At 40.5% G+C, this 26,011-nt stretch overlaps 2 protein-coding genes across 2 annotated transcripts; one reads left to right on the top strand and one right to left on the bottom strand.

The window, feature by feature from the left end:
- Positions 1–354: 354 nt before the first annotated feature.
- On the top strand, positions 355–18,373 carry idh2 (isocitrate dehydrogenase (NADP(+)) 2). The gene is made up of 11 exons (XM_041796169.1): positions 355–545; positions 8,693–8,784; positions 9,374–9,539; positions 9,859–10,019; positions 10,141–10,284; positions 13,293–13,429; positions 13,588–13,739; positions 13,872–13,984; positions 14,282–14,379; positions 14,464–14,556; positions 17,957–18,373. The coding sequence occupies exons 1-11, from the start codon at positions 431–433 to the stop codon at positions 18,039–18,041; spliced, it is 1,356 nt and encodes a 451-aa protein (XP_041652103.1). The 5' UTR covers positions 355–430; the 3' UTR covers positions 18,042–18,373.
- A 1,284-nt stretch (positions 18,374–19,657) lies between these two features.
- Positions 19,658–24,978, bottom strand: znf710a (zinc finger protein 710a). The gene is made up of 5 exons (XM_041794675.1): positions 24,934–24,978; positions 21,546–23,054; positions 20,712–20,903; positions 20,450–20,624; positions 19,658–20,088 (listed from the first exon to the last, which is right to left on the bottom strand). The coding sequence occupies exons 1-5, from the start codon at positions 24,976–24,978 to the stop codon at positions 19,919–19,921; spliced, it is 2,091 nt and encodes a 696-aa protein (XP_041650609.1). The 3' UTR covers positions 19,658–19,918.
- Between the last annotated feature and the right edge of the window lie 1,033 nt (positions 24,979–26,011).

Raw genomic sequence — 26,011 nt, forward strand, 5'->3', positions numbered from 1 at the left:
CTTTGGTTAGGGTTAGGGTGGTCTAATAAATGTGTTAAGCACTGTAGTTAAACTTTATTGGACATTCTGGGCAATTTTCTCAGCAATTCTGACTGCAGACGTTATTTCTATGTTGCATAAAAGTCAAACTGAAAAAATATACTCGTAAGTACATGCAGGTTCTTAGGAGGCTACAGCCAGTTAAAAAGAGAGCTCACCCTGCTCTGAACCCTCTGTTGTGTTGAGGCTAGCAGCTGCGCAGTTTAACCGCAGGTTTGTTTCGGTCCCTCCTCCGTGTCTGTGTGACTGACGTAGCATTCAGCGTGTCCCGCCGGGGAGGGAACAAGGGCGGTGCTGTTACTGCTGCTCTCTATATTGCACTGAGCCTCGGAGCGCCTTTCCCCCTCTTTTGCTCTGAGTTTCGTCGAGTGTCAACCTCAAATTGGGAGACATGGCTGGATATTTGAAAGTCCTCAGCTCTCTTTCGAGGTCCGCCGCCGCTTTTTCAAGAAACCCCGCGGTGCTCGCTCCGGCTGCCAGTTGCCAGACTTTGCCACAAAGAAACTGTGAGTGAAGAGAGATAACCGGGGTCATCCTCAGCATCATTACATTGAAGCTTAACTGCTGCTTGTGCTAGCTTGTGTGTTAAGATGTCGCCTTTAGCTATAGCTCGGATGCTGTATTCATACAAGCCGAGTCTAACAGCTGCAGAATCGGAAGCCGGTAGCGCGGCAACACAGCCATGCTAACCGGGCTGCGCTGCTAGCAGACTGGGATGCTGTTAATGGTGTTAATGCTTTCTCCGCTTACTTAAGAGCGACGATGCTCCAGCGTTAAGCGCTTCTGTGTGCTTCAGTGGTCGTCTAATATCGGCTCAAAAGCAAGCGGTTTAGATATTCAGCAGATAGTTCATCTTAAGAGGGATGAAGGCCAGGAAAGAGAAACGCGCAGAAAGCCGGAGGAGAGCTGTCTTTGTCTTTCTCATCCAAACTTTGTGGAACAGTTGATGACATTGTGAAGATTTAAGGTCACATAAAGGAGCCAGACATTTACGGGAACATGTATCATGAAATTAAACTACACATGTAGAGTTTACATCCTGCTGTTCCCTCGAAAAGAAGAAATACGCGAAAAGAGAGTGAAAATGTCGATTGAGCGGATGAATTAAACGAATCTTCCGTTTTTAGCTAGACACGGGTCTGTGCGGAAATGTCATTGAGACTTTTATTAGTGCAGGTACTCAAATGAAAGGTGATGTCCTAAAATAAACCGACGACCATCTTCTCAGTTGTCATATTGTTTTATGGTTGACTTTTAAAAAAGTTTCCTCAGGTCATCCGCCGCCGAATACGAGCCCCGGCTATAAAGAGCAATGGCTGCCAGAGCTCGGCCTGTCCTACATCATGTTTTCCACCGGGGTTATATTCGCCCCACAGCAAATACCTCCACAGTCTACCACTCACGACCCTAGAATAACGGAGTAGTCAAATTCAAGTGTATGCACGATAAATTTGTGCAAATCAGTGCTAGGAGTGAGGCCACGATCCGTGTTTTTCGTGTTTCATTTGGAGCAGGATTTATCACGTGGTCCCTCTGCAGTCATCCCAAATATCACAGCAGGATTTCTGCTCTGTTTTGCAGGTCTCCGTGCAACCCACGCTAGCACCACAAGTTTGTCTTTGGAAAGCAGTGGGTCAGTTGAAGGGCACTTTGGCTCCCGAGTGTGATTGAATCAACATGTCACATGATCTCAGAGGTGTACTAAACTGTCAATGCTGAGTGATAGTAGCTCTGTATGCACCTCCAGGAATGCCCGAAGTACTCAAAACATCTCACTCTGTTGAAAGAAAATAGTCCCACAGACACCTAGTTAACATACACCTCTGTTAGCGCTGTCACTGCTCTGTTTGGTGTTTAATCCTGAAACTATCAGAGTGCAACAATCTGTGTGACAGCAAAGTTTAAAGTTGAGGCTGACAGGTGATCGTTTTCAGTTTTATTCTCCTGTCACAAGTTGAATTGTCTTTTATTGGCAGGTGTAAGCACCTGCTCTGAAATATTCAGTGTTCATAAAATTGGCCTCCCGGTTGTGAACTTTCAGAAAGAGCATGTCATGCGGTTTTAAGTGTTAAACTTCAGACAGTAAACTTTAAAAGTCTTGCATTAACTGCTTCCTCCCTGTGTCGGCTTTCAAGTACTGTTTGACAGTTCATTAACCGATCTTACAAATATCTGCAGTCTTGCCTGAAGCTTGGTTGTAGACAAAGTCTCTAAAGCCTTACTCTGTTTTGTATTGTTCAGACTGCTTCTATTTGTGGAAAGTTAACCATAGAGGGCATATTGACAGAGGTTATGCTGGTCATCTAGGGGACACTTTTTTTGTCATCTTGCCATTAATGCATATTAAAGCACAAATGGGAATGAGCACACAGCAAAGCTCTTAGTATTCGTAACAGTTAAAAGTATCATGATTATCCTAAATCCTATGTAGACAGGAGTATGAAACTAAAGATAGAAAGTTTGCACTGCAAAGTTTTTCTTTAAGTTAAGACAGAATTCATTCAGGGGCATTTTGGGTATATTGTTATATGAATGATATACCCAATGCAAAATAAGAAACATTGTTATGATGTCTGTGCTAAAACCATGCTGGTAGTAAAAATACAGTGAACTGTATCCTGCATCCTTGTCACGGCTAAATGGTTAGATAGTAGCTGTTGTTTTTTCTTTTTCTTGCATTTTGTTGTAAATGCAGACAACCGTTTTAAGAAGACCCACAGCAAGCCATGAATCATCGAAGGATTACCACCATTATAACCTGGTTGAACATATATTTTTGCCACTAACTGGTTTAGATCTGCAGACAACTATACCACGAGCACGTGCAAAAGCTGCGAGCAGGCAGGCCCACATGACTTCATTTCTGCTTGCCCTTCAGTGTCCAGCGTTTGTTGATGCATTCAGCTGTTACATAACATACTCAGCTCCCTCCTGCACTCCCCTCCCCAACCACTGTGATAGTAGAGCCCTACTGGAGCTGATTTAGGTTAGACGAGTCAGAAATGATGCCAAACGGTAGCTGTTAATGACTTACCCATGATGCACTGCAGTGGAGAGTTTTTTTTTTAATCTTTGGAGAATTACTGAGTCTGTTAGTAAATTTGAGAAAATCCAGTTAACTTATCAACGTATGGGATGCTTAACGGGGATTTTTTACCCTTTTGAAGACGAGTTTATATTGGTCTCAGAGGCCCCCAAAACATGCCTGTGAAGTTTGTTGCTGAAAAAACACTCTAGTATAGGATTTTTGCATGTCTAAAAACCCCTTTGTTTCTGTGGCTTTAAATGGTAATTAGCAGTCTGACTCGGCCCCTGATTACACCCCTCTCAGGTAATGGATGTGGCACTCCTGATGTTACAATGTTACAGACACTTATCCAGAGTTAAGCACCTGACTGGGATTTGACCCATCAATCTCCCAGACCCAAGTCAGCAGCGTAACCCACTGAGCTATCCAGCATCTCAGCTGGCAGCTGAGAGGAGGATCAGGAAATGAGCATGGAACTTTCTTCCAAGCGGGGGGGGGGGGCAACCACACCTGGGGGCAGGTGCTTACTCCCCATGTGACATCATGAGGGTAAAATCTGAGAATGGCTTGTTTTAGAAAACATTTTCTGAAAGGTGGAGAAAGAGAGGGTGGAAGGGAATGGCTTTTTTTCTGGTATTTGAGAGGATTGTGCACAGGCCAGGGTCACACATTTTTGTTAGAAAAGACTGAAAAAGTGATTTTTACATGATAATGTCCTCTTTAATTTGTGTCAGTAGTAACACATCAGGGTTCATGACTACCGCTGATGTATGCATGGAAATGCATGCAGTATGATAGATGCTGTTTGGGAAAACATAATCCATAGTTTGGATTATTTATAAATATTATCTTAAGCCTGAATTTTTGATATTTTTGCTGGAATAACCTTTTTCATTGGCCTAGTAGATGAATGGACTAATAGTTTTCATTTAAATGAAATATTTATTCAGACATACTTTATAATTTATTTCTGTATTCTTGATAGTGATAACATGAAACAAAGTCAGTCTGCAGCTAAGAATAAGGCAGTATTTTTTTTTTTTTAGAAAATAAATTTTACTATATAAAAAGGCTTAAAAAGGGGGCATCTCTTGTACAGAACACAACAATGTTCAGTGTAAGTTGAGCCAAAAAATAGGAAATATTCACATTCAGTGAGCTGGCAGGGACCCTGGTTCTATCATGTCCAGTTTTACCATAACTCTGGTCATATTAGGGGCTTAAGTTTTAAAGTTTTTTTTTTAATTTTTGATACTTTGCCTTGGCACTTCCTTAGGACACCCCCCTAAACAAGGCCAAAGTGATCATCATTAAGAGTTGAAATTGTATTTCTACAACTTGACAAAGTCCCCCAAACCCTCATACTGGGATTATACATTCTGGTTTTGTTAATTCTCTCTGTCTTCTTTATGCTTGTGAGTTTCATAGTTTTAAATTGAAGGTCAGATCTGTCTTTGCTACGAGTCTATTTTCAGAGCCGCATGTTCTCCATGTATCTGTGCTCGACAGAGCAGAGGCTGTTTTGACAGGTGTTACCAAGGCTTCATAATCCCATCTCGGTCAAAAGTCGTCACAAACCCATGTGGATTTTAAAAAAAAAACAATGTTTAATGTATTAGTATGTGTAAGTCATGTTAGTTGTGCAGTGGTTCCACCAGGCTTCTTCTGTTTCCCAGCATTATTCTGTGAAAGGCTTTAGTGCGTTGAGGGAACATTAATTTGGCTGGGAAAGTGGAGAGTCACTTGATCCTCTGCACCTCCCCCCGTACTCTTCTTTTCGCTGAAATGGTCCTGCTGGTGGCACGCTCACACACTGAGCAGAATGAGAGGAGATATGATTAAAGGTGCTTAGCTCTGCAGATCCACCTGGGAAATAGAGAAGTTAAGAGACAATGTTATTAGGAGTCAACAATCAAATGAGATAAGTACATTTTAAGTTATAGTAGTAAAAAAGTAAAAAGTTTTCATCATAAGCTAATGCATTAACCTTGCAAAGCAGTTGGATACACCTGTTTCTGCGTTTCTGTGGCGAATCCATCTTGCAAAGCTCCTGTCTGAACTTTTTGGGCCCGGTTAGAAAGTGACAGGACCAATCAGCGACGAGGGGCAGTACTTTCGGGCACGGTGGAGTCGTGACATGAGCAAGCAGCAACAAGAGGCCGGTGGAGTTATGGCGGAAGACATTAGCATGGATGCTGCTAAAGCACCACATTTATCAGAGCTTGACGACATTTCTTCATTAAAAGAAGAACAAAGAACAGCACTGAGCTGTTTTCTTTTCAAAACGACAAAAGTCATGTACTGACATGTCTACAGTCGCCATGGTTCGTGTTATGCAGTTCTATTTGGAGATTATTCCTCGGTAGCTGCGCACGCGCACCTTGGTAGTGGTGAGCGTGTCGTGTTTTGTTGCTCTGATTGGCCCGTAAAGATGTGACAGACAGAACATCCAATCACCCTCCGAGTTTGTTTTTTTTCAAAGGCTCTGCCCTTTCCCAAATGCTGTCTATGGAAGGTTTCCCAGATGGATGTGTGAAACATCCATCTGGCGTGTCAGGTTACTAATGCATTGGTTTAGAGGAAACTGCATTCAGGATTCCAAGAGTTGCTAATTCCTATATCTAATAGTATTATTGTTCGACTAAAACTGATGCCTCTCAAAACAAAAACCAAGAAGTCTTCTCAAGGAACTAGTTTAGACTTTATTATGAAGGGTTGCAAACATCAGCATAAAAGTACTCTGATGTTTTTGTCAGCCAGTAGAAATACCTTTGTTTGTTTACCAAACACACTTTGTAAAAAACTTTTAAGAAGCCTTATTTAGTTAATTTACTGATCAGTTGTCCATCACAGTGATGAGATACTGTAAATGTGATTAAAATATTGGGAGGAAGTCTGCTTGCTATACAGCATATTTATATACACATAAGTACTTTTCATAGCTAGCAATGATTAAACCAAATCCAAATGAATACTAGTGATATATTTTCTCATGCGTGGACTGCAGCCTAGTCTGTTGACTTAATGACAGCATATTGAAATCTTCATTAATAACAAATAGGCAAATAGATTTATTTTACACATCTATTTTCACATCTTATTTTAGTGATTGTCACTTTAGTTTAGAGATGCTCATTAGGTTCTTGACATCCCTGCAGTCTAAGGATATAGTTAATTCACACTTGTATTCGTTGAAACATGTATTGCAGTGCATAGTTTGTTGTTTCATAGGCTTTGACCTAATTTCTCCTTACAGATGGATTTAATTCACAGAATTAGAAGACTGACAACACAGCATCTTAAACCTCCTGGCTTAGCTGGCGATGACACAGCAGAGGTAGAGATCAGAAAACTTAAATACAGGTGACAGGTGGTTGAATAGTAATGCATGCTGGGTGTGAATTCGGCACAGTGCGAGTTGTTGGCCTGAACTAGCTTACAGTTGTGTTTTATTTGTAACACTTAAAATTATTGTTTTCTTCCTTTTGTGTTATTCATTAGCAGTTAGCAAACAGCTTTTAAATGCACCACAGCCACCAGTAAATGAAATAGAAATCACATGTATATTTAAGGTGAGATAAAAAATCAGATGGACACTTATCTTTTTGTTTTGGAAATGAATGACTTTGGAAATCATGCACTTTTCTTTAAAAGTAGATCTGCAGCAAATTTATCACTTCTTCCATTCACTATTTTTCCCAGACAAAAATTTAAAATAGTTTCTTCATTCTAGCTTTTTAAAGTTTTTTTTTTTTTTCTCTTTTCATCCTGTTTTACCGGAAAAATAGTCAACAGGTACTGTTTTCAGTTGAAAAGAGATTTTAAATGCAGCAGATTTATTCACTATAGGATGATTGATTTTAAAAAAAAGTAAAACTACAGATCAATCAATGAGGAATTGTAAGTTGCAGCATGAGGTCCAGATTTTCTTTGGCATATGAAAGAGAAACAGGAAAAGGAAAATGTTGCTGCCTACACTCTGCAGACAGCCTAAAAAAAGCAAGCCTTTCCTTTCAGTACTGTTTGCTTCCTGTGTAAGGTTGCTGTTGAGAAGTAGGACAGAATATCAAGTTTTAAAGATGTATTGATAATTTTTCAAACAAGATAAAAGGTAAAACAATATCGTTTATAGTGATGTAGTTCAGTAATATACTTACAGTAATGCTTTTGACCATAAGAAATTTTTTCAAGATGTTTAGTCAATATGGCGATTATTATTTTTTTTCTTATTTATAAACCATTTTGTTATGATTTTTTTTCCCTTAAAAGTGTAGTTCATTTGTCATTTTTCATCTACGAGTGCATCTCAAAAAATTAGAATATCATGAAAAAGTTCAATATTTTTTCTCACTTGTTTCTGAAAGTGAAACCCATATATTATATAGACTTGTTACACATAAGGTGAAGTATTTCAAGCCTTTATTTCTTGAAATGTTGATGATTATGGCTTACAGATAAGAAAACCCAATATTCAGTGTCTCAAAAAATTAGAATGTTCCATAAGATCAATAAAAAAAGGATATTTTCAACAGAAATGTCAGACTTCTGAAAAGTATGTTCATTTCTATGCCTTCAATACTTGGTGGGGCCTCGTTTTGCATGAGTTACTGCATTAATGCAGCGTGGCATGGAGGCGATCAGCCTGTGGCACTGCTCAGGTGTAACTGAAGCCCAGGTTGCCTTGATAGCAGCCTTCAGGTCATCTGCATTGTTGGGTCTGGTGTCTCATCTTCCTCTTGACAACATCCCATAGATTCTCTATGGGGTTCAGGTCAGGCCAGTTTGCTGGCCAATCAAGCACAGTAACACCATGGTCATTGAACCAGCTTTTGGTACCTTTGGCAGTGTGGGCAGGTGCCAAGTCCTGCTGGAAAAATAAAATCAGCATCTCCATAAAGCTTGTCAGCAGAAGGAAGCATGAAGTGCTCTGAAATGTCCTGGTAGATGGCTGTGTTGACTGTGGACTTCAGAAAACACAGTGGACCAACACCAGCAGATGCCATGGCAGCCCAAATCATCACTGACTGTGGAAACTTCACACTGGACTTCAAGCAACATGGATTCTGTGCCTCTCCACTCTTTCTCCAGACTCTGGGACCTTGAATCCAAGAATAGAATGTATAGAAAATCCAATGCATGGAAATGAACATACTTTTCAGAAGCTTGACATTTCTGTTCAAAATATCCTTTTTTTTATTGATCTTATGGAATATTCTATTTTTTTTGAGACACTGAATATTGGGTTTTCTTATCTGTAAGTCATAATCATCAACATTTCAAGAAATAAAGGCCTGAAATACTTTACCTTATGTGTAACAAGTCTATATAATATATGAGTTTCATTTTCAGAAACAAGTGAGAAAAAATATTGAACTTTCTCATGATATTCTAATTTTTTGAGATGCACTAGTACATGTTGACACTGTGCAGCTGGCTATAGACAGAAATGTTACTTTTTTTTCTTTTTCTTTTTTAGAAACCTATTCTTTAATTCCATTCAGCCCTTCAAAAGTATTTTGGTCCATATTGCACAGCCCTTATTAGAAACTCAATGAAACTCAAATACATATTCGTTGTGAGCGAGTGAATGTTTAATATAAACCCATCCGTATGTATGATTGACAGATGCCGACAAACGCATCAAAGTGGCTCAGCCGGTGGTGGAGATGGACGGAGACGAGATGACCAGGATCATCTGGGAGTTCATCAAAGAGAAGGTAATGAAGCGTCATCCAGAGGTGGAGGGTTAGAAACACAGGGCTCTGGTGGGAGTCTCAGAGGACAGGGTGCCCACGCTGGCCCTCTAACTCTCCTATTTTTACATCACAGACTAACACGTGGATGTGAGGGTAGGGTTACAGGCAGATTATGTATGTATGATGTGGGGGAGGGGCCTGAGTGATGTTTCATTCAGTCAGTGGCTGATTTCATCTCTAGAGAACAGATGGTGTGTTGGCTCAGGAAGAAAACATGGAAACACATGAGATAAAACATTTGAACTGTTTCTTACAACTGTTGTTTCAAAAGAGAACCTGTAAACAGATCAAACAAAGTTGTTCTGTAAAATGCATGAAATTAATTAGATTTTGTAAGGTAATTTTTGTCTACTACCTTAAAAAATATCAAATATAAAATATCAAGTATAAAAATTGCCAGTGATCCCACCGGGAGATATTTTTAGTCCTTCAGTCTTCTACAAAGTTGAAATATGTGTTTTGAAAAGAGCACTTTATTGACCCCCCCAAGAAATTAGATATATTTGCAGGATGCTTATCATTGTCTTGTGTTTTTTTGGTCAATGTTTAGCTCATTCTGAACAATGTTGACGTCGAGCTGAAGTATTATGACCTGGGTCTGCCGTACCGTGACCAGACTGATGACCAGGTCACCATTGACTCCGCCCTGGCAACCAAGAAGTACAATGTGGCGGTTAAGTGTGCCACCATCACACCCGACGAAGCCAGAGTGGAAGGTATGGAACAAGACTTTACAGCAACTTGTACAAGTTCAAGTCAAATAGGATAAAAACCTGCCGTCAAAGTTTCTTGCTCTTGTATTCAGGTTTTAACTGAAAAAATGTGAATAATGTCAAGTGGAAGTCTTTATACTAACTGCAGACAAATGCAATAGCAGAATTTATGATAAGAAAGCTGTTTAGTTCAACATTATCCCCATGTTGAGTGATGAAAAACGCTGACTAGCAGTGAAAATTAAGTTGAATCTATGACTGCATTGTTTAAAGGTCGTGGTATTTTTGTCAAAACATAGATTTGGTTTGTTTATGTATTTAGAGTTCAGCCTGAAGAAGATGTGGAAGAGCCCCAACGGTACCATCAGGAACATCCTGGGCGGCACTGTCTTCCGCGAGCCAATCATCTGCAAGAACATTCCCAGGCTTGTTCCAGGCTGGACACAGCCAATCACCATTGGCAGACATGCCTTTGGTGATCAGGTGATTCTCCTTTGAAATGTTGGAGAAAAATTTGCTCCACATCTTTACCGTCATTGGTAATGCAAGGACTGATCTTGTGTGTAAAATAAGTAAAATCTTTCTTTGTTTGTTTTTCTTACAGTACAGAGCAACAGACTTTGTTGTTGACCAGCCTGGTAAATTCAAGATCATCTTCTCTCCTGCTGACGGTAGTGCAGCTAAGGAATGGGAGGTCTATGATTTCCCAGCTGGTGGCTGTGGAATGGGCATGTACAACACAGACGAGGTGAGTGTTTACTTAAAGATAAAGCTAGCTCATGCTCACTAAATAGCACCTGGAAAAAAGGAGCATGTTTATTCTTTCCCAGAACTGTTTATTCTTGAACAAATCAAACCATTTTGGCACCAGTTTCCTAGCCAAAAGACTGATATCAAAAAATGGGTAACTTAAGTGAAAGGATTTGATCTGAATTTTTAGAATACTAATGATGAAAATTTATAGCAGTATGACAGTTAAGGTCAGAGGTCTTAAAGTGCTGACCTTTTTAACAACTTCTATAATATGACACCACACACACTTCTTACCTTAAACATATGGGAATTTAAACTAAATTTGAAAATTGAAGATGATGCAAGGAAAAGTGCAAAACATTCTCATGATCCGACGCAGGGCCCACTCCGTATGCTGTATATTTAACCATTATGTATCTCCACTGAGACCTGAGTTCACATTAGAAGCTGGTGGTCTCGTCCATTGCCTGTGGTTTAGCAGAAAAGCATAGCTGTTCTTGCAGATTATAGAACAGGAAATTAACAAGATTCTGTTTAACACACCAGTATTGTTGCTACTTGGTGTAGCTAATACTTTAATCACTGAAAAATCTGAAAGGAAACGTCACAAATGCTAATTCTCTATGCTTGAAAGTGAACTCTATTGAACTGGATTATGGAATAAGTTTTATCTTAAAACATCGGCAGAGGGTGAAGCATGGCCGTCCCACTATATTATTTGACATTTATAGTCCCTATAAAACATGTTCGCCTCCCTGGATGCTTTACCCTTTTATAAACTGTATTAATTTATCATGGGCAATATAATTAGGCTTTTTTTTAACCAAAGAAATTACAAAAAACAATTTGATATTAAACATAAAATGGATTTCTACAAAGTAATGTGAATGAGTGCCCCTTTTAACATGTCTGACCTAATTCAACAGAGGTCCAGTGAATTGGTGCTAGTAGTCTCACAATTAGTGAAATTGGGGCGATCTGAGTGCAGTGAATGTGCCTCAAGTGATTGTAGTATAAAGACACCTGTGTCTGGAAGGTGCAGTCACTGGTTAATCAGTATTCCTGGCTACCATTACACCATGAAGACAAAAGAACACTCCAAGCAACTCAGGGAAAAAATGATTGAAGAGTAAAAGTCAGGGGATGTATACAAAAACATTTGCAAGGCACTGAGAATCCCCCAGAGTTCAGTTAAATCCATCATCAAAAATGGAAGGAATATGGGTAAATCTGCCTGGATCTTCACAAACTGTTACCGTACAAGAAGGAGACTAGTGAGAGAGGCCACCAAGATGCCTATGACTATTCTGAGGGGATTACAAGCTTCAACAGCTGAAGTGGAAGAGACTCATCATAACACAAATGTTGGCCTGGTTCTTTATCAGTCAAAGCTTTCTGGGAGAATGTCAAAGAGAAAGCAACTTTTGATAAAAACATATTAAATATCCTCTAGAGTTTGCCTGAAGGCATGTGAGAGACTGTAGTCAAGTAGAACAAAGTTCTTTGGTCTGATGAGACCAAAATTATGCTTTTGGCCATCAGACAAGACTATGTTTGGCAGACACCAAGCACGTCACCACAAACACACCATCCCCACTGTGAAGCAGTGGTTGGCAGCATCATGCTGTGGGGATGCTTCTCAACAGCTGGCCCTTTACAACCTGACAGAGCTTGAGCAGTTTTGCAAAGAAGAATGGAGTAAAATTGCAGTCTTAAGATGTGCAAGCCTGATAGAGACCTATACACACAGACTCAGTGCTGTGATTGCAGCCAAAAGTGCATCTAAAAACTGATATGAAGGGGTGAATATTTATGCAGTCACATGTTTGACTTTACAGTGTTATTTAATTGACATAACTTGTAGAAATCTGTTTCACTTTAAAGGTAAAGAGGTTTTTATTTATGTTTTTATAATATCAATAAAAGGGTAAAACATTCTAGGGGGTGGATTCCATTTTTATAAGCACTGTAGTTTACACTGCAAAAATATTTTTTTTAGTTGAAAATAAGAACCCTTTTCTGCACATTAGTTAAAATGTTTCCAGTATTCTACTGGAGTGTTTGTGTTGAAGATCTGAGGGCTAATCCTTAAAAGTGTTTCCCTGCACCTTCATTTAATTGCTTTATTGTTATGTGCCTTGTTTTACCTAGGTATACTATAGACACAGTCACATTATATTTCCATGCACCATGGGACAGCCCCTAACCTATGTTAATTTTAATGTCTATGTGAATCAAATGTTTATTTTTGTTTTATGTGATAGGATCATTTTTATGTCTTTTGAAAAAAGAAAACAAATACAGGTGAACTTCATGTGTAAATGCAAACAGCTGAATTTACACCCAGACTTCATTATACATCTTGACTGTCATGCAAACTACAGAAAAAGTTTGATCAAACATGTCAGGAAATTTTCTGTTTAGGCTACCCAGAAAATTTCTAGACAGTTTCATTGTTGCATCTGTGAACAGGGTTTTGTTAATTAAATATGCAGCTCTGGAGATAAATTTGGGATGATTCTTTTTATTTAGAGCTTTAAAAATGCATCATTATCTCTGAAATGAATCCAAAATGGTAAAAGCTTTATTCTTTCAGGAAGTTTCTAGTTTCCACACCAATTACCACCCTAATCTTCCCATTTTGCCTCACTGATTGTGAGTAATTGCAAGCAGTTATCCCTCAAATTAGTGTGTGATTAAAGTACTTATAATTTAAACTTTTATAGCTTTCATGCTTGTAGGAAAGCAGATAATGTAGTTAAATTCTGCCTAAGGCTATTTGTAGAAACGACAGAAGTCTTTTTTTTAGAGTAAACCAGCCTCTTTTCAACTGGCTAATCTACTGTTATGTTTGCCTTCATCAACACAGGTCTGTTTGATTTAACAACATCAGAGGTCGCAGGTGATGACTTTCAGCTTGTAAAGCTGAAGGGTGTTAACCTCTGTACTACTGATAAAATGCTACTGCAGTTGTGACCTGTTTGTATTTCTCTCTCTACACAGTCTATCACAGGCTTCGCACACAGCTGCTTCCAGTATGCTATCGGTAAAAAGTGGCCCCTGTACATGAGCACAAAGAACACCATCCTTAAGGCCTATGACGGCCGATTCAAAGACATTTTCCAGGATATCTTTGAAAAGTGAGTGTTTTTGTGTGCTTGTCCTGGATAATCCAGGATACAACAAAATACAAACCTGAATAGATTGTATTTACTTTTACTGACAGAAACAGTTACTAAGAGACTACTCCTAAAGCAAAAGTAGCTGTAGATTATGATGCTGTTTGTTCTTCCTACAGGAACTACAAGCCCGAGTTTGACAAACTGAAGATCTGGTATGAGCACAGGCTTATTGATGATATGGTCGCTCAGGTGCTGAAGTCTTCTGGAGCCTTCGTGTGGGCTTGCAAAAACTATGACGGAGATGTTCAGTCTGATATCCTCGCACAGGGTGAGATATTCGGAAAGCAGTACGGCTCCTCTGGAAATTATATTTTGAAATACTGATAAATGCACACATTTGCCAGTTTTTGAGCAGATGTGTGGGTTGCAGATTTTTTACATTTTGTTTTTCCCGTCGTAGGTTTTGGCTCTCTGGGACTGATGACATCAGTTCTTGTGTGCCCTGATGGAAAGACTATTGAGGCTGAGGCTGCCCACGGCACTGTGACCAGGCATTATCGCGAGCACCAGAAGGTAAGTGGCCTTTTTTCTCAAAGCTTTGATTTTTTTTTTTTTTTTTTTTTTTTTTTTTTAAATTGGAAAACATTTCAAGCAGGCAATGAAATGGAGAATTCTTCATTATGGTCTTGCAAACAAAAGGTATAATACCCAGAGAAATGCTGCCATCATGTGGTGAACACTGAGAATGAGATGTGTGCTCAGATTTTAGGAAGATTGAATAAATGATGCACTATGCACATTAAAATGGAGAACAAATTGTTTCTATGAGCTATTTAAAATGGTTAAAATAAACGTAAACTTTATTTTCAGGGAAGGCCGACTAGCACCAACCCCATTGCCAGCATTTTCGCTTGGACCAGAGGCCTTGAACATCGTGGCAAACTTGATGGCAACCCTGACCTTATCAAGTAAGAGTTGTTTTAAATTTATGGAGGATGTGCTGCCTATGAAAAAGAGCATGTTTTTCCTAAAACATCTTTGTTCATCTGCAGGTTCTCCCAGACTTTGGAGAGGGTGTGTGTCGAGACTGTTGAGAGCGGTACAATGACCAAGGACCTCGCAGGCTGCATCCACGGCCTCTCTAAGTAAGCTCACTTTATTTTTACACTGTAGTTGTTAATGCAGCTTATACCACTTTGTCACAGAATACTTAAAAACATGAAGATAAACTCCATGGAAATATTTAGCCTCCACCCTTGCTTCGGGTTGAAGGGAGGGACCAGCGACAGAGACCACGAAAATGAGGAAGAAAAGCTGTTGTTTTCCTCATGACATATTTAAAAAAAACTTCAGTGAAACTATTCAAGATCCCTTGTTGCTAAGGACACAAATGCTATTAAAGGATTTAAAATTGCCAAATGCTTCATGTAATTGACAAAATTAGTTAACCAAAAGACAAAAGTAATACTTCATCTAAAATCCTCAAATATTGAACTTTTAGCCTTAGTTGCAAAATTGCAGAAGGTACCAGGCCTTCTTATGAAGGAGGCTTATTATTTGGAGGCAGGCCTTTATTTCACATTTGCTCTATCTGAGAAGAATTTTGTCCCTTTATTAGGCAAAAATATCACGATGTATCTGCAATTGGTAGTAACCTACAATCAAAAGTTTTATGAACCGGTTGTTATTTGATAACTATATAATGATAAGATAAAAGTAATAAAATATAATGAAAAATAGCCTTTTCTTGTTTTGAGTTTTTTCAAGTAATATTAAAATAACCTTTCTCTTTAATGGGCTTTTCCACTCTCTGAGTGGAGGAGACATGATCCTCAACATGTCTTGTGAATATTTTACACTGAGCTCAATGTGACAGGTTACATCCTGTGTCTGTAAAAAGATTTCATGTTTATCTAACATCCCTGTAACTTTAAGGAGCATGATAAGTCTTGTAGTGATGTTTGGACGGTTTAAACCAGTGTGTCTTGTATGTTTCAGCACAGTTACAATCATAAATGTGGAAATGTCATAGTATGGGGAAGAATGAACATATTAGAGTCCCTCCATTTTTGATTAAAAGCTTCTTTTTGTTCCTTTCAAGATCAACCCATCTCTACTGTCCCTAACTCACATCGTTTATCCCTAGGCAGTCTTTCCTGTCTGCAGACGGCTCTTTGTGCTTCTGTGTTCAGTTGTAGGCCTAGTCTGAGTAAAGGAGGTGATTGGCTTAGAAGTATTATTTGACAGTCACTACCGTAAAGTTAAGAAAAGCTTTGCCATTTAAGATAGACTACAGCTGAAAAGCATCAAAAGCTGCACAGTTTAAAATGAAAATGCACAGGAATTATTATATTAACTCTTGATAATACCCCACCTGTAAAATAAGTTGAATGAGCCACAACCTTGGCTGTAGTATGGGGCCTAGCTGCTACTAGAGCTAAAGTGGTTACCAGTATTAATGATAACTGTAATAAAAAATCTCCCCACATTTATCATGTCATTCATTTTTTAATTATCATGATAACGGTTAGTGTTAACTGCGCTTTAATATCATGGTAAATAATGCCCAGCCATTGGGTACATAGGTTCATTAACTAAAGTGAATTGGAAAATCTTTTAACTTAAGATGTTAAACACATCAATGAGGAGGAGGCATCGCTATGTCTCCTCTGCTCTCTCGCCTGTGCCACTCACTGTGACTGTCTGAGTTGCCTAAAGAGCACTTTAGCCACAGGCTAATCAATTCATGAACTCTAAACACTTTGGCATTACGGATCAAATTAAACCAAAATACAGTACCCTAGTTTCAACCTTGACAAAAGTTTCATGTTTACTTTTAATGTGTTCAAACAAAAAGTGTTTAGTCCCTGTGCTGCTAATTTGATCATCATGTTTAATATCATAATTTTTACATTGTTTCATCTCAAGCTGCTACATTGTTATTGTTCTTAATTTCAAGATTTATGATAATCTAAAATATACATATTTCAGTATATATTTATTTTTCAGCCAAGTTTAAGCTTCTGACCAGCTATGTGTAGGTTCAAACATTGCCTAGTTTAAAGAAATCTTCTAACTTGCAGTGGTGTTAATGCACGGCTTATATTTTGGCTGTAAAATCAGCTGAGATAGTTCCAACACAGGTAGAAGTTAGTCTTGTCTAGTCTGTAAAATATGGTTGTCATGGTGTTTTGTTTCCTTTTCTATTTAAAGATTTCACATCTTAGTGTCACCCTTGCCATTTCACACTGGCTGTAGTTTAGGGATGATTCTTTTGTTGTTACCTAATCATAATAAGATCTAAATACATAATCTTGCTATGCATGGTTAAACAGCAGTTATTTTCACTAGTTAGTCCATTCAGACATGACAGGAGTTGAGAGGCAGAACTGTAACAAACACTGCAGTAAGAAAAAATGCTTTTCACTGATTTGGTCACATGAAAGTTAACATTTCTCTGACAATAGTTTGGTTAGTTTGGGCGCTACACTCCCCTAATTAAGACAAGTTTTGTATTTCCATGATGCAACCAACCAAGGCTACAACTTTAGATACAAACTTGCTGGCTTGAATGCAGGGTTAAGTTTGATTTTTACACCATGGAGACAGAAAATAACACATAACTGGTTCATCAACCCACTGTTCTTTAGTTTAGAGCCTTGTCATGTGCATCTTAAGAGAGGAATCAGAAGATCTGAATTTTAAACTTCATCTGGAAAATACAACCTTTTATTGCATACATTCCTTAACGTTTAAGGGCATCATTTACGCTGTGTCAAAAATAAATGTTACAAATGTACTTCAAAGGTTTAAGATAGAAATCTGATCGTGTAAAGAAATGTTTTCCAAAGACAGAACTACCTTTACCAGTGTGAAGCTTCGGACCAACCAGCTTGCAATACACCAAAACAACTCTTGAGCCACATGGCTGTGCATCTTATTTTTTGTTGATGTCGGTGACATCAGCAGTGTCTTCTTGAACCAGTTGGATTTGGAGTTTTTTGTTCTATTCATCCTTTTGAGATAATTTTTTTCTTGTTTCTTTGTTGGAAACATGCTTTTATAAAAGTAAAGTTTTCAAAGTTTCGCAATTTTCGTAAAGAAATGCAAACTAAGTAAGTTAGTCAGTTACGGGTGTACCATTTTTCTCAACAATTTATTTAACCCTAACGAAAGGGTTGTGTAATCCCAGTGGAGGTATGTGCTGTCTTGTTTAACTTGAAGAGGATTTTTCATCCATGAGACATTGGAGCTAAAACAATTGTAGACAGTTTCTTGTGATTTTCTGCTTTGATAGGCGCTGTTATCTGCAAAATAGAGACATTAATACTGAAGTGCATAAAGTTTTGCCACAGTTCTAATATGAATCCTGCCCTCTTAATTTTTACCCAGTAATAATCTATATGGATAATGGTAATGCTGTTTATTTAAATCATACGAGTATAGCTTCATATCATGTAACTGGCTGAAAAATGTCTTTGTTATTGTTCAGCATGTTTTGTTTTGTGTGATGCTGAATTTCCTGATCTTGTCTTGCCTTCTCAGTGTCAAGCTGAACGAGCACTACGTCAATACCACAGACTTCCTTGACGCCATCAAGACAAATCTGGATAAAGCCCTTGGCAACTGAAGGACTTGAAAGAATATAGTTAGCCTGGAGATTGCAATGTCACTCATCTGTTTTTGTACCTCATTTTTAACTTAAAAGGTCAATAAATCCACTTATTACTGAAGTTTAAAAAAGTACTGTGTGTAGAAATATGTAGTATTCTTTTAGGTTATTAAATGGTTCAACAGCTGTCCTTCCACCTGATGCCTCCCTAACTATTTGTCCCATTATTTGCAAGGTTTTATTTTTGTAATGTGAAGTACTGTATTCAATTACTGTGTAATGCCTTGGGCAGGACTGAAGCCTATGTCAAACATGATTGCCAATAAATCCATTGTTTGACTCACCTTTAATATATTTGTCGCTGTTGATTTACAAGAATGTGACTCATTTGAAAGGTAAATAAATTTATTATTATACAGTTTTGTCTGGTACACAACATTGTACATACATTTCTATCCACATTATCTTCACATTGTCTAATACAGAAAGCCATTTAGACTAAACATCTTCCCTTTTGTTTCATCACTGAAAAAGTGATGGAGTGAACACAGAAGCTGAAAAACTCACAAAATTGAGCATTTTTATTTTAAATGCGCTACATAAACATTGCAGGTTGAAACCTTGTTTGCGGGTTACAAGTTTGAAAAGCTAAGCACTGAGAAACTGAATATATTGAGCATTTCCCAAATCATTTTCCACAAGGTCCGTGGCCCTGTCACATGTTGGGAGGTTGTCGTTCATCACTTGAGAGCAGTGTACAGCATGATGGATGGCACGCTCTTGCAGACACACTGGGGCACTTAATATTTCTGTCCAAGATTTTGGGGACATTTCTTGTTGAGATTCATCCATAAAAAACAACTGCAATATGGAAACAGGGTTTGCATTGCTTTTGAAAAATGCTGCAGTCTTGTCTCGTAGAGGCCCGTATAGGATGAGAATGGTGAGATTTGCTGAAAGAGGAGCCATACCAAAGTCTGCAGTAATCTTTTGAAGTGATCTACAGATGGGTGGGAGGGAAACCTGAATGTAATTTCATGAGGTCTGCGACTGGACCCCAGGAAATCCAATGTCCCAGCTCAACACAACAGCAAGGAAAGAGACTAAGAGCGCTCCCAGCTGCAGCATTTGATCCAGTTCTTTGGTAAAGGGGTCCTACTGTTGAAATGGGTATTCTGATTTTCTTTTCATTAGTCTTACAACATTCCACAGAAACAATTACATTCATGGACTAAAGATCAATACGGGGTGATGTTTGTTAATGCAGAAACCTAAAAGTAGATACAGTGGCCCTCAGTGCTATGCACTGATTATAATACCAGCCAGCATACAAGAGGACTGATGCATTCTGTACAATAATATACAATAAACAGACTGCAAATCCAATGAAACAGAACTCATTTTGCAGACCTCAAATCTGATTTATCACAGTATAAATCAAGGCTTTGGCAAGTGAGATGAACAGCGACACTTGTTCCCCTCTTTAACCTTTCACATTACCCCAACAAATGAGAGAGACTGGGATTGTCTGGATGAGTAAGTGCAGTTTAACATCATTTATGTTTGAAGCAGTTGTGCTTTAACATACGGCTCATGATGATGCTCCTGTGGTCAAGCATGACATTATACTCGCATTTATATAGAATTTTTTACTTTAATGCTCCTGTTTAGGACAGTTCACTTTAATATATTATCAGTAGATTTGCTGCTTTTTCGAGATGACATGATCATGTGAAACGTAAACATTTCCACAATTTGTTGCAGGATGAGTAATTCCAGTGCATATGAATGTGCAGTTTTCTGGGTTTTTTCCCAACCTTGAAGAACATCCCAAGCCCACAATCCTCTTTTCATTATTTCACACTTCTATTCAACTTTGGGGTCCTTTAAACAATTCATGGGGTGCTGAAGCGCCCTGCGCCCTTTCCATAGGTGTTGTAATACTCCATTTGAGAGACTTTAGCAATGTCTGGAGTGTTGTTGTTGTTAGCCCGGTTTTCTCGCTCACTGAAATCAAAGCTCTCCTCTTCGAAGTCCTCCTGGCCTTCTGGGTCTTGTTGGGGCTCTGAACAAGAAAGAAAAAAAACAAATTTGATCCCACTCTGTCCTCAATTGCACAAAAATACAGAGCTCTTCCTGGAGACACATGGCCTCGCTGAGGACAGGCCCCTCCTCTGCTTCAGTATCAGTCTCTACTGATAGAGACAGGCATGTCTAATCCAGGCACTGCTATATTTACTAAACTCACAGGGAGGGAGTGACGGAGAAACATCAAAACACTTGGCCACTAGATTACACTACATGCTGAGTCAAAGTGCATTAGAAACAGACAGAGTGGCAGTAATGCGACATGAAGCCCACCAATCAGGGAAATTTGCTGCCCGTAACCCAAAAATGGAGTATAGTATAGTTAGGGAGCTCTTTACCTTGACCGTCTATTGAGGTGTCCATGATGCCATGTTTGACCTTCATGTGTCGGCTGAGGTTGCCCTTCAAGTTGAACTTGCTGGTGCAGTAAGGGCACTTGAAGGGCTTGCTGCCGGCATGGAGATGCATGTGACCGAGGAGGTTGTACATTCTGTTGAAAGACTTTCCGCACACCTGAGTGAAAAAGAGCACAAAAGTTCAATACCCCTCCCTGCTCTGCCACAATGGGGCCCAGTTCGTCTCCTCGCACGCATCGCTCACCTTGCATTTGAAAGGCTTGACGGGCAGGTGGACAATCATGTGTGTTTTGAGGGTCTGTTTCTGGACAAAGGTCTTGAAGCAGACGTGGCACTGGAAAGGCCTCACACTGGCATGGATCAACATGTGTCTCTTCAGGTTGGCAGACAGGGTGAACTCTCTGGCACAGACATCACACTTGAATTCTTTCATACCCTTGAGGAACAAAAAGAGTTTGGGCCCTTTAATTAATTTGGCTAAATATATGGTTTAGAGGAAAATAGCTAATGAATCATGGGGAGCTTGTATGTGAGCATTTGCACTCTGGCTTTGGATCCAGTTCAAGTAGATTACATTAGTCACCCTGAGTGTTGAAAGACAGAGGGGTAAAAGTCCAACAGTGGAGAGAAGTTTCAACATTTTCTTAACTTTATTTTAATAACTAACAAGAGCATATCTGAGGGCTAAGTTGTTTTTGTCCTTATAGAATAAAACAGATAATGTAATGAAGAGAAAAGACAGACAGTGATTCATCAGACACAAAGGGAAGTAGCTCTGCAAACAACACAAAACACATGCAGGAGGGGGTTGAGCCACACAAAAATTCAAGGCCTTTGAAGGCTATGTTTACAAAGAAACTGGTTTTGGAAAAAGGCTGTGGTGTAAGTGCAGTATATCCCCATTTTATATGAGGAATCATACATAGCACTGAGTTAGTGAATCTTAAATACCTCTTCTTATTTTCATATCAGGATAGTGATGTTTTTTATGATTTAAATTAAGTTTCAGTGATGCTGTGTAGACAGCTTTCTGAACACATAAACTGGTAGACAAAGCCACATCTTTGAGTTTCAGTACCTTAGGTGCGAGGGTTTGCGCTGCCAGTACCTTGTGAGTGAGAGCATGCTGCCGAAGGTGGTGGATCTGGACAAACTCCATGCCGCACTCAGGGCAAACGTAAGGCCGTACATTCTGGTGCTTCATCAAGTGGTTCTGTAGCTGGCTGCGGTATGCAAAAGACTTGTGGCACTCTGTACACTGGTATGTGGTTGGGCCCTGATGGCTGGTCAAGTGGCGCTTCAGGTGCGCGTACGTTGGAAACTCCAGACCGCACTGGGTGCAAACGTGGCACTGACCATTCTCGTGTTTATTCTCATGGGTCCTCAGCTCGCTAGGGTAGGCAAATCCTCGACCACAGAAGCGACAGCTGTAGGGTTTGACGTCCGAATGCTGCAGCATGTGCCTCTTCAGGTGGCTGGTCTGCGTGAAGGCCTTCTCACAAACGGTGCACTTGTGAGGTCTGGTTCCCTGGTGGGTGAGCAGGTGAGTCTGGAGATGGCTCGGCTGCTTGAAGAGCTTTCCACAGTGTAGACATTCATGCGGCTTAATTCCATTATGGCCCAGAATATGGGTGACGAGGTTGTACTTGGACGTATATGACTTTTCACACATGCGGCACTTCCAGCGTTTGAGACCCTCTCCTACGTCTACGCAGTAAGACTCATCAATCTGAACGTTGATGTCCAGACGGTCGATCTGCATTCGCCTGGCAAGGCCCTCTGGGTCTGACCACAGCATGGCCTGGCTGTTGTCCTCATACTCTCCAGGCAGGGCCATCTCAGAGGATTCATAGGACACCTCATTTGACTCATAGTAGCGGTTCTCCAGAGGACTGCTGTTCTCCCCGCTGGTCTTGAGGTTCAGAGCCTCCTCCTCCTCTTCCTCCACCACCAGCTCCTCTTCCTTCCTCTCTCCTTCTCTGCCAGTGTTTACTTCTTGTTCCTGTTCTGGCTGTCCATCTGTTTGCGGCCTGGATGTGTCTCGCACACATGAGGGACAGTTTCCACAGGCCTGCTCCTCTTTCAGGCAAGCTTGTTGAGTGACTGGATCCTCTGACTTGCTGTGAGATTTGTGAATGCAGGAAGGAGGAGTATCAGACTCCAGACGCTCACCTTTAACCTGAGCCTGTGGACTTGGTACTATGTGTGGGTGACCCTCCAGTTCACTGTCACTCCTGGGCCTCTTGGTTCTCCCACGAGGCCCAGGTCGCCTTCTCTCGCTGCAGTGGGGCTGTGGCTCCGGCTCTCCTGCTGGCTCAGCCAGATAGTCTCCATTTGCCCCTATTAGCTGGTCCGCATACTCGTACTCCATTGCCTCTTGTGGCGGAGGGTTGCACTCTCTGGGCTCACCTGTGTAAAAGCCATTAGGAGCTATGGTGGCCCCAAAGATTTCATTCTGGGAGATGAGTCCAAGAACGGCAGCCTGAGCCAGAGATAGCACCACCACAGGCTCCGTCTGTGTGCCTACATCCATTTGGCCCTCAGTCATCTTGGGGTATGTCCGCACCAAGCGGCTACTCTCCTCCTCCTAGAAGAATCACAAACAACACCAGTTTTAAAAATAGAACAGGAGGAAATAACAGATCTGTTTCTGTGTTTTTTGATAATTGTTCTGTATTTTCAAACCCTGTCTTACGAATGTTTCCTCATATAACCTTATTTCCCCAATGCCTCCTGATATTGGTAACCTTCCTACAAAGCTGCCCCGATATTAAAATCACACACATCTGAAATTTTCAGCTCGAGTGCTATGGTGACATCAAAAGCAGAGCAATTGTACTTTCCCAGGACTCAAGGAGAGAATTAAGATTATGTTTTTCAGGGTAACTCTGTGAAAGCTGCATTTGGTCTACGCCTTGATTCCTTTTTCTCTGAATCCACAGAACAGTCGATTGAGAAGATAAGGCTGATATGTGTTAGCACCCCGCTTCCTTCCTTGACAGGCTGTAGAATAATAAAGCGCACAACAAGGGATGCAGGTCCAGCCAGGAAGTTGACTTCCGTGGACTGTCCTCAGCACTTCCTGTGGGGTCCCGGGGCAGCCTGACTGACCAAAGTCAGCTCATCCCTAGCTGTATCTGTCCCATTCATGAGTCTCAGCCCTACACTCCCTCTAACTGACTGTATAATGCCTGCCACACCAGCTTCCTTAACAAGATGATATATGCCACCAGGCACACTCATATCCATAACAGACATTCGACTGAGCTCATTCTGTATTCCAGACCGATGCATGAGATTCACGAATGTAATTGCACAGTTCGGAAGTGTTGCACAGCCACATGTATATGTTTACCTGTAAAAGCTGCGCATTAAAACTAACTCAGGTTCAACAAAACTGGCTCTTTGGTGTCGGGGCAGCTCAAATTGTTGGCTGCTGGTTATTTCTCAGCAAGTATCTGACTGGAAGGAAAATGTATATAGGGAAGCTCTGACCCCTAGTTTCCTGTCAAACTAGTCTTCAGTATGAGAGCAAGAGCTGCTTCCTTTCCTGACAATACTGAGAGAAAAGAAAAGAAGGGATGGAGAAAAAGGAAGAGGAGATAGTGCTGGAATAAAGGTGTGTGAGCATTGTGTGTTTGTGAGTGTGTTGGAAGAGGGGAGTAGACCTGGATGCCCTGATAACCACGTCATTTATAATTACTGCTTTTAAAGTAGTCAGACAGAGACAGACTGTGTGTTTGTGAGAAAGAAAAGGAAAGAGACTGGGTGTGTGTATGTGTGCAAGTGAGAGAAAAGAGAGTGAGGGAGGTATGGAGAGAAGGAGAAAGAGCTGTGGGCGGGGGAGGAGTGGAGGGAGGGAGGGAGGGAGACGGAGACAGAAATGAGATGGAGGGGCTGAAAGATAAAGAAAGAGGGGAGGAGAGGGAGGGGAGGAAAGGGGAAGGAGAGATTGAGTGAGCATGTGAGAGGAGGGAAGAGAGAAAGGAAAAGGAGAGGGAGGGGTGTGCAGGAGGGGGGGTGAAGAGAGACAGAAAGACAGAGTGAGTGAGTGAAAGAGGGGAAGGAGGGAGGTGGGGGGCGGGAGAGAGAAGAAAAAGCACAGCAAAATGAAAGGCTGACAAAATGAAAGAGAAAAAGACAAATGACAAGGAGACAGAGAGAGGTAGGGTAGTAATTGCAAGAGTCCGTACTTTCACATTTAAAGTTGCATCTGAAAGACACCTAAGGACAAACAATTAGAGCAGCAGCAGAAAAAATAAATGTGCGGCAGAGATAGAAACACAACTCTTATCTTTTAGAAAAGCTGTCCCCCACTGCATATGAATGTGAAAAGTAATCTCACTTCCCCTCACACAAACGGGAGTGTAAACACCTTCACTAACAAACTGCAAACAAGTCACCGCAAACACCCCGTAGTTCGTAGCAGCAAATCATCCCTCTCCATCTTTAGCTTACAAACTCACCACATTGTTCCTGGAGTGATGTTTGAGGTGTTTCAGGGATCTCATCCTTCAGGAGAAATGAGTGGAGTAAAAAAATCCACCTCCTATTTATATCTGTGGGAGAGTGGGGCGGTCCCACGGCTCATCCTCCTCCTACTGTTGCTGTTATCAGAACTGACTGTGCCTGCCCCCCCCCCCCTTCCCCCTCCCTCTCCACCAGCCCTCCACCCCAGCATCACCCCATTTCTTTCTCTTCCTCCCACCCTCTCCTCCTTCCCATCTCACTTCTCTTTCTCTCCTCTTTTCTCTTACAAACACATACACACATCTTATCTCCCTTTCTCACTACATACAATTCAGCATGACCCTTCAACACACATTTCTCTTTAAGGCGCGCAAGCTCTATCTTCTCTTGATCACACTTTATACTTTGCATTTCCTTTTTATATGAGCGTGTGTGCACAGCACAATTATAAGAATGCAATATGTACTTTAGTCTGCCTGTGCAGGTAGAAATATGAGGATCTAACAGCACAAACAAGCATGTTGACATATATGTATCTATATATGTATGTATATAGACTTTCACAACACTCAGAAAGACTATGGGTGGAGGTGCATCTGTCAGAAGCAAAACATCAGACAGATAATGTCTGAGAAAAGCTCAAATTTTAACTTTCCAGAGACTGTGTAGTTTGCTGCTATTATTTCTTGATTCAAACTAATTAACTATTGAGACAGCCTGAAGTATAGTGTCTGAGAAATTCACAAAAAATGAGTGACAAAAGAAAAGAGAAGGAGAAAAAAGGAGAGAAAAGCAGTTAGGAGAGAGGGAGGGAGGGAGACAGACGTGGGGGAGAAAGAATAAGGAAGAAAGAAGCATAGGGAGGGGGAGTGAAGCTGAGTGGAGGAAGAGGAGGGGGGTGAGAGAGACAGAAAGAAAAAGGGAAAGAGGAAAGAGAGCGGGGTGGGGAGGGAAGAAGAGAATGCAGCAAAAAAAAGGAGGAAGAAGGGAAAGGAGAGACGGGGAGGGAGGGTTGGGGAGGTGGGCATAAGAAAGGATGTGGCAAAAGAAAGAGAAAGACAGAATAAAAGAGAG

The sequence above is a fragment of the Cheilinus undulatus genome, linkage group 9 (genome assembly GCF_018320785.1).
Source record: "Cheilinus undulatus linkage group 9, ASM1832078v1, whole genome shotgun sequence".
NCBI lineage: Eukaryota > Metazoa > Chordata > Actinopteri > Labriformes > Labridae > Cheilinus > Cheilinus undulatus.

What these genes read in the sequence shown, in the direction of transcription:
- idh2 (XM_041796169.1), top strand. Translation starts at nt 431, where the DNA reads ATGGCTGGATATTTGAAAGTCCTCAGCTCTCTTTCGAGGTCCGCCGCC. An exon ending in TTCCAGGATATCTTTGAAAA is followed by an intron (nt 13,430 to 13,587) that starts GTGAGTGTTTTT and finishes TTCTTCCTACAG; the next exon opens with GAACTACAAGCCCGAGTTTG. An exon ending in TGCATCCACGGCCTCTCTAA is followed by an intron (nt 14,557 to 17,956) that starts GTAAGCTCACTT and finishes TTGCCTTCTCAG; the next exon opens with TGTCAAGCTGAACGAGCACT.
- znf710a (XM_041794675.1), bottom strand. Translation starts at nt 24,978, where the DNA reads ATGAGATCCCTGAAACACCTCAAACATCACTCCAGGAACAATGTG. An exon ending in ATCACTCCAGGAACAATGTG is followed by an intron (nt 23,055 to 24,933) that starts GTGAGTTTGTAA and finishes TGATTCTTCTAG; the next exon opens with GAGGAGGAGAGTAGCCGCTT. An exon ending in CGCAAACCCTCGCACCTAAG is followed by an intron (nt 20,904 to 21,545) that starts GTACTGAAACTC and finishes TTGTTCCTCAAG; the next exon opens with GGTATGAAAGAATTCAAGTG.